The sequence below is a fragment of the Chrysochloris asiatica genome, unplaced genomic scaffold (genome assembly GCF_000296735.1).
Source record: "Chrysochloris asiatica unplaced genomic scaffold, ChrAsi1.0 scaffold00251, whole genome shotgun sequence".
Classification (NCBI taxonomy): Eukaryota; Metazoa; Chordata; class Mammalia; order Afrosoricida; family Chrysochloridae; genus Chrysochloris; species Chrysochloris asiatica.
In genome coordinates this window covers 1,949,542-1,958,014 of record NW_006408769.1, presented here as the reverse complement: position 1 = coordinate 1,958,014, position 8,473 = coordinate 1,949,542, and the positions used below count along the sequence as shown (strand labels likewise).

Genomic DNA, 8,473 nt, shown 5'->3' with positions numbered 1-8,473 from the left:
TTCCTAGTTTAAAATAAGCATCTGAAATGGATGCATCATTTAAAATTGGTTGTCAAAATAAGAAGCTTTAAACAGAATTTTTGTCACATTATTTTTGTCCCAAGTTAAGCAACATAACTTTAGTGAATTTTGTTTAATATTTTGTTTATCAGGTTTAAGGCAGGGAGAGAGACAGAAATTGCTTAAAATAGAACCTTAGATATGCATAGGAATCCAGTGCCAATTAGGATGATTAAACATTAAATTAAAACTGAGTTTTACTTGTATTCTGGGCTGAACCTAAGATTTGTTTGGTGGTGTTAATGCATTGTACACTATATCCTATTGGAAACTAAAAAATGAATATTTAGGAAAGCTAGTTAAATATAATGTAACCACTGAAGTAATGCTCCCAGTGAATAAAGTGTACATGCATAAGGCATATTTTGTCAGAGGTCCTGAGTCTTGCCATCACTCAAGGCAAACAGAGTACAGGAATTTTTAGAAGTTAATATTAGGGTGTTAGTTCTATTTTCTGGAATGCAAAATCACTTACACTTTTTTGATATTTACTAAAAAGGCGAAAGTACGGGTCTTTTTTCAGTTGACTCCTAAGTTTACCGAACAGCAACATTTTGATACTGCATTTAATCATATCTGCAATTGCTTTCTTTTTCTCTGCAAGTTATTCAATTTGGAAGTCATGGAAACTACCTATTATCTGATTCAGTTCTTGGGGGAAAAAAAAAGCATGCAGGGAAGTAATCCTTGAATTAAACAGTTTTTTTGTTTTTTTTTTCACAGCCTTCCAAGATGACCACACACCATTTGTACAACAGAAGTTGGTGTTCCCCATGCTGGGCAAACAATGGGACGCCATCCTGTCTTTGAATAGAATGTTAGCCTGGAGTTAGAGATTTTTATGTTTAATTTACAAATGGATCTTAGGAGAAATCTGAGCAACCAGTGGAAACAAATGAAATAAAGGGATTTTATAATGAAAGGTTCAGGACAATCTGTTAAACAATTGATAACAGTTAAAAGCAAACTGGTTTTAAAGGCATTCTGACAAGGAGAACTGCAGAGCATTTCCAAATTCTAAACCAAGAATGATTTCTTAGGGGATGGGAGCAGTTCCTTGTAACTGCACATCTCTCTTTAAGTTGATATTTAATCAGAAGTATAACTCTTGTGCCAGTTTTTATAGCTATAAAGAGTACTTTTGATGAAATATTTAGAGGCGTAGTATTGTTATTTGGAGCATATTGGCATATATTCCAATGGAATGGTAGCCTAGGTTGCATTCTTTCATTTTAAAACTCAACTTGCAATGGGGTGATAGACAGGTGCCACACAGGCCTTGGAAGGAATTGTGATGGTTGTGTTTCTCATTATTGTCTCTGCTGCTTTTCCCTTTGCATTCAACTGGGTCTGAAGGAGCAACCGTGGAGGTTCTCCACTGCTGTGACTTAAGTGTGTTTGTCATGGATCCGACTCTGCTCAGGTGCTAGGTGGGGCTGAAGGTGATTTCCAAGTTGTCAGTCTACAGCTTAGTGAAATGCATTTTTTTTTTTTTTTGCCCCTTGTCAACAACTGATTGGAACTTGAATGACTACAAATTAGTTTAGTGACAGAACACAGATATCTTTGAATCAGTTGAAAATGAATAAGGTTGACAGAAACTCAAGAGCCTAATGAGTCCTCAGAATGGGTCCAGACACTCTGCGGACAAGTTGACAATAAGGTGTACAAAATATTGGAAATCAATATTTTGCTATGGAATTTCATTATACACCATTGTTTTCAGTTCATAGAATTTTATATTTTGATGGATTATCTGACGTCCATGACTCTTGAAAATATCAGATTGCTAGGAAATCCTCCCACTCCTTAAAAATTAATTATGAATGTCTTGGGCAATATTGATTGGTTTTCAGGGGATACCGTTTTGAGGTTTGCAGGTAGAAAACAATGAACGAACCCTTTTTCCTTTTTTTTTTTTTAAATTCCTAGATAACTGTTAAGGCTCCCTCTCTAACTGTGCCTTTTGATGTTTGTAGGAGACATGGAAAAGGGTCAACCAAATGGAACCACTAAGAACAAGGATGCCCACGTCTGTGGCAGGTGCTGTGCCGAATTCTTTGAATTATCAGATCTTCTGCTCCACAAGAAGAACTGTACTAAAAATCAATTAGTTTTCATCGTAAATGAAAATCCTGCTTCCCCTCCTGAAACCTTCTCCCCCAGGCCCCCGTCTGCTAATCCTGATGAACAAATGAATGACATAACTAACAAAACAGATCAAGTAGACTGCAGTGACCTTTCAGGACACAACGGGCTTGACAGGGAAGAGTCCATGGAGGTGGAGGCCCCAGTAGCTCATAAAAGCGGCAGCAACGGTAGTACCACCCCCAGCTGCAACGGCAGCTCCTCCACAGGTACCTCAGCTACCACAACCTCACTACCTCAACTCGGGGACCTGACAACACTGGGCAATTTCTCCGTGATCAACAGCAACGTCATCATTGAGAACCTCCAGAGCACCAAGGTGGCGGTGGCCCAGTTCTCCCAGGAAGCGAGGTGCAGTGGGGCCTCTGGAGGCAAACTGGCCATACCAGCCCTCATGGAGCAGCTCCTAGCATTGCAGCAACAGCAGATTCACCAGCTGCAACTGATCGAACAGATTCGCCACCAAATATTGCTGTTGGCTTCACAGAATGCAGACTTGCCAACATCTTCTAGTTCTTCTCAAGGTACTTTACGAACATCTGCCAACCCCTTGTCCACACTAAGTTCCCATTTATCTCAGCAGCTGGCGGCAGCAGCTGGATTAGCACAGAGCCTCGCTAGCCAATCTGCCAGCATCAGTGGTGTGAAACAGCTACCCCCAATCCAGCTACCTCAGAGCAGTTCTGGCAACACCATCATTCCATCCAGTAGTGGCTCTTCTCCCAATATTAACATATTGGCGGCAGCAGTGACTACCCCGTCCTCAGAAAAAGTGGCTTCAAGTGCTGGGGCCTCCCATGTCAGCAACCCAGCAGTCTCCGCATCACCTTCACCAGCTTTTGCAATAAGCAGTTTATTAAGTCCTGCATCTAATCCACTTCTACCTCAGCCGGCCCCTGCTAACTCGGTTTTCCCCAGCCCTTTGACCAACATTGGAACAACTGCAGAGGACTTAAACTCCTTGTCTACCTTGGCCCAGCAGAGAAAAAGCAAGCCACCAAATGTCACTGCCTTTGAAGCAAAGAGTACTTCGGATGAGGCATTCTTCAAACACAAGTGCAGGTTCTGTGCGAAGGTCTTTGGGAGTGACAGTGCCTTGCAGATCCACTTGCGCTCTCATACCGGAGAAAGGCCCTTCAAATGCAACATCTGTGGGAACAGGTTCTCCACCAAGGGAAACCTCAAAGTCCACTTTCAGCGCCACAAAGAGAAATACCCTCATATCCAGATGAATCCATATCCTGTGCCTGAGCATTTGGACAATATTCCCACAAGTACCGGGATTCCATATGGCATGTCCATTCCCCCTGAGAAGCCAGTCACCAGCTGGCTGGACACCAAACCAGTCCTGCCTACTCTGACCACTTCGGTTGGCCTGCCATTGCCCCCAACTCTCCCTAGCCTCACACCATTCATCAAGACGGAAGAGCCAGCCCCCATCCCCATCAGCCATTCTGCCAGCCCAGCAGGCTCAGTCAAAAGTGACTCTGGGGTCCCTGAGCCAACCATAAGAAACCCGACTGCCTTCCTTGAGGAAGCGGAAGGATCCACTCTGCCACCCTCCAGTGGCAAAATCGAAGAAAGCAGTGTGGTCATCAGCTCCATCCCAACAGCAAGCAACAGCTCCCTGAGCTCTCCAGCTGGGGACTCTGGGTCAGGCAACACTGCCACATTCACCAACCCGCTGTTGCCACTCATGTCAGAGCAGTTCAAGGCTAAGTTCCCATTTGGGGGACTGCTGGATCCGGCCCAGGCATCAGAGACATCCAAGTTGCAGCAACTGGTTGAGAACATTGACAAGAAGGCAACTGACCCCAACGAGTGCATCATCTGCCACCGAGTTCTCAGTTGTCAGAGCGCCTTGAAAATGCACTACCGGACACACACTGGGGAGAGGCCCTTTAAGTGTAAGATCTGTGGCCGGGCTTTCACCACGAAAGGGAATCTGAAAACTCATTATAGTGTCCATCGGGCTATGCCACCACTCCGAGTCCAACATTCCTGCCCCATCTGTCAGAAGAAGTTCACCAACGCTGTGGTCCTGCAGCAGCACATCCGAATGCACATGGGAGGCCAGATTCCCAACACCCCGATCACAGAGAGCTACCCGGAATCCATGGAGTCAGATACAGGCTCCTTTGATGAAAAGAATTTGGATGACCTTGACAACTTTTCTGATGAAAACATGGAAGATTGTCCTGAGGGCAGTATTCCCCATACGCCCAAGTCTGTGGATGCATCCCAAGACAGCTTGTCTTCTTCGCCTCTGCCCCTAGAGATGTCGAGCATTGCTGCTTTAGAAAATCAGATGAAGATGATCAATGCTGGCCTAGCAGAGCAGCTGCAGGCCAGCCTGAAGTCGGTGGAAAATGGGTCCATCGAGGGGGATGTCCTGACCAACGACTCGTCCTCGGTGGGAGGTGATGTGGAAAGCCAAAGTGCTGGGAGCCCAGCCATTTCAGAGTCTCCCTCTTCCATGCAGGCTCTGTCCCCATCCAACAGCACCCAGGAACTCCACAAGTCAGCCAGCATGGAGGAGAAATCTCAGAGAGCATTAACAAGTGAGTTTGCCAATGGTTTATCACCCACCCCAGTGAATGGTGGAGCTTTGGATTTGACCTCTAGTCATGCAGAGAAAATCATCAAAGAAGATTCCCTGGGAATCCTCTTCCCTTTCAGAGACCGGGGTAAATTTAAAAACACTGCTTGTGACATTTGTGGCAAAACATTTGCTTGTCAGAGTGCCTTGGACATTCACTATCGAAGTCATACCAAAGAGAGACCATTTATTTGCACAGTTTGCAATCGTGGCTTTTCCACAAAGGGTAATTTGAAGCAGCACATGTTGACACATCAGATGCGAGATCTACCATCACAGCTCTTTGAGCCCAGTTCCAACCTTGGCCCCAATCAGAACTCCGCAGTGATTCCCGCCAACTCGCTGTCATCTCTCATCAAGACAGAGGTCAATGGCTTTGTGCATGTTTCTCCTCAGGACAGTAAGGACACCCCCACCAGTCACATCCCTGCTGGGCCTCTGTCATCCTCTGCCACATCCCCAGTTCTGCTCCCCGCTTTGCCCAGGAGAACTCCCAAACAACACTACTGCAACACATGTGGGAAAACCTTCTCCTCTTCGAGTGCCCTGCAGATTCACGAGCGAACCCACACTGGAGAGAAGCCCTTTGCTTGCACTATTTGTGGAAGAGCTTTCACGACAAAAGGCAATCTGAAGGTACCTCACCCCCCACTCCCACCCCGCCCACCCCTACGTCCCTTTCTCACTGCCCTGATGATTGGTAATGCATGCGCCCAGAGTCATGGGCCCAGATATTTAGGGAGAGAATTCCCACAAGGGAACCTGCCAGATGGGGCCTACAGTTGAGGTGTGGGTGCCTGTGAGCCTCAGGATTGTGGCAGGGACAAGGGCAAGTTGCAGCTTGCTGAATGTCAGCGTGCACTGAATAATTTGGTACAGCCGTGGAGCAGCGGCATATCTCTGTTGTCTTGCTAAGTGCACCAAATGAATTGCTTTACCTACCAAATAAGACAGCCCAGCGTTGCCATGGGGTATTGATTAAAGACCTCCATGTGGCCTGTGTGCTGCCCGTATCACTTAATAATTACCGTGCTCTTTGGCGTGTGCATCTATTTTTCATAACTATGCAGTCTAGCATGGCTTGTTTTTCTAAAAAAAAAAAAAATTAATAACGTCACTGCGCAGCTAATGGGTATTATGATAATTGATTGTACAACATTTCCTACTGATGTGTTGGAAATAAAGCAAATATGCTTAAGTTCTAGAGCAACAGTTGAATGCTCTTACTGTGTACATTTTTCTGTTGACAGAGTATTTCTCCAGAGATTGCTGCCAGTAATGCAAGATGAATAATTACTTTCAGGGTTTTCTCGCTATATACGGGCCCTTCAGTGGGCAATCAGTGACGGGTACTTTCTTCCCATCTGAAAAGGACATTTATAGGGTAAAGGGTGTCAGATACAATATTTACCATTGCAATGAGAGTGGACATAACAATTGTAACCCTGAAAGGAGCTATCTGCTACTGGCTGGCTTGCTTGAGGCCATTATAAGCTAAATACAGGTAATAAAAACAGAGTAAGTAAGGCAGGAAGAGAAAAGGAGATGCAGGGCTTCGGAGAGGGGACACGTTATTACTAGTCCATGGGAGTGGATGGTTCCCGTTCCCTTTTCCACTGTCGGTCACTTAATAAGAATAGACATTTAGGCCACTTGCTTTGTCTAGTGTTGGGATATGAGTTGAGACAGATTCTACTATTAAGTTTCTCCCTCCCTCTTCCTTTTTTCCTTTCGCTGTCTCTGCATGTCAGGTACACATGGGCACTCACATGTGGAATAGCACCCCTGCACGGCGAGGTCGGCGGCTCTCTGTGGATGGCCCCATGACATTTCTAGGAGGCAATCCTGTCAAGTTCCCAGAAATGTTCCAGAAGGATTTGGCGGCAAGATCAGGAAGCGGGGATCCTTCCAGTTTTTGGAATCAGTATGCAGCCGCGCTCTCCAATGGGCTGGCGATGAAGGCCAACGAGATCTCTGTCATTCAGAATGGTGGCATCCCTCCAATTCCTGGAAGCCTTGGCAGTGGCAGCAGCTCACCTATTAGTGGGCTGACGGGAAATCTGGAGAAGCTCCAGAACTCGGAGCCGAATGCTCCTCTGGCTGGCCTGGAGAAAATGGCAAGCAGTGAGAACAGAACCAACTTCCACTTCACCCGCTTTGTGGAGGACAGCAAAGAGATTGTCACAAGTTAAAACCTCTTGTGGGCTTGAGGAAGAACATTCCTGTTCAGAATGCGACCTACAGTTGCCTCCCCCTTCTTGCCCCATCCCTTGTCCGCTGCTCCCCTAGATCTATGAATTACTTACTACAGCATTATGAAGACATTCTTTTGTACCTTGTTCAACTTCTAGAGTTCTAAGAAAGCTTATTTATTAGTGATATAACCTTGCTTTGCAAAGAGAATGCAAGCATTAACTTTGGTCTTCTGTATTTTGAACTAAATACTAATTGACTAGAGTGTTGTAAACTTGCTGTAACATTTATGGCAATTGCAAGTTGCCCTGCTAGGCGGTCTGAATCTGGCATTAACTTATTTTCTATACCCAGTTTACTATGAATCTGGTGTTGATGCAATGCCTCCGTGATGCGTTAGATCTCTAATAAAGTCTGTATATAAATGTACACTTGAATCCTGCTGGAAAAGTTTATCAGCAAACACATTGTCTAATCTCTCAAAACAGATTTAAAGAAAGGACTGAAAGTACAGCCTGAACAATGTGGTTCTCTGAAAGGTCCAACTATTTTGATTTTTATTCTAAAATTCAACTTTTTGTTTTTATTTTTTTGTAGATTTAACCATTTCCGTTTTGAACTGCTATTTGTATTGTGCATTTTACTTGAGTTGTCCTTAATGTTAATACGTTTCTGTACAGTAATAAGCACGCAGAATTCTTTAGAGAAATACCAGTGTTGTTTTGGTAGTTGAAACTGAGACGTAACATTTTGCCTTGTAGGTATATTCACAATAGAAAATGTGTGCTGGAATTTCACAATGCTGCTAATTATAGCATCTTGAACAACCTTCAGTGGAGAAAATGTAGATGCTCTTGTATATACATACAATAAGAAATATCACTTTCATTAAAATGTATATATGTTCCTTACAAGAGCAAATGCTTCTTCCATGATCCAGAGAGCAGGTACCCTATTGGTTTATTTTGTATTCATTGTGGGAGGAAACATTGGACTGTTACATGCACTTTCTTAGAAAAGATGAAATTAAAGGCGAAAGGGGTCCAGTTTCTTAAACATTTAATATTAACAACAGATAATTTTACTTAAGTAATCAAATACATTTTAGGGTTGTTTTTTTTTTTTTTTTTTTTGCAACAGATAAAGCACTGAGTCTGATTTTAGGGTGTATTTCTATTTAGCCAAGCCCCTCAATGTATTTTAACATTTACCGAGGTACCAGTTATGATACCAAAATCTATATTATATGTGTTGCTGTAGGATCAGCACTGGCCCACTTACTACAAGGTTGGCAGTTCAAACCCACCAGCCTCTCCTTGGAAACCCTGTACCAAGGTCACACTGAGTGGTAACTGACTTGACAGCACTTAACAACAACAACAACGTAGCTCTAAGAAATTGTAAAAAGTCTAATGGAGTCCTTGTATGGCACTGTGGGATAGAGGTATAATAGGAATGGGACTGCACCTGCCT

At 44.1% G+C, this 8,473-nt stretch overlaps 1 protein-coding gene across 1 annotated transcript in view; it reads left to right on the top strand.

Moving 5' to 3' along the window:
• Positions 1-6,999, top strand: part of SALL1 (spalt-like transcription factor 1) — a 14,224-nt gene extending 7,225 nt beyond the window's left edge. Inside the window, exons 2-3 of the mRNA XM_006873725.1 lie at positions 2,040-5,443; positions 6,559-6,999. Of these exons, the coding sequence (XP_006873787.1) occupies positions 2,040-5,443; positions 6,559-6,999 (3,845 nt within the window). The remainder of the gene's footprint in view (positions 1-2,039; positions 5,444-6,558) is intronic.
• The last annotated feature ends 1,474 nt before the right edge of the window (positions 7,000-8,473 follow it).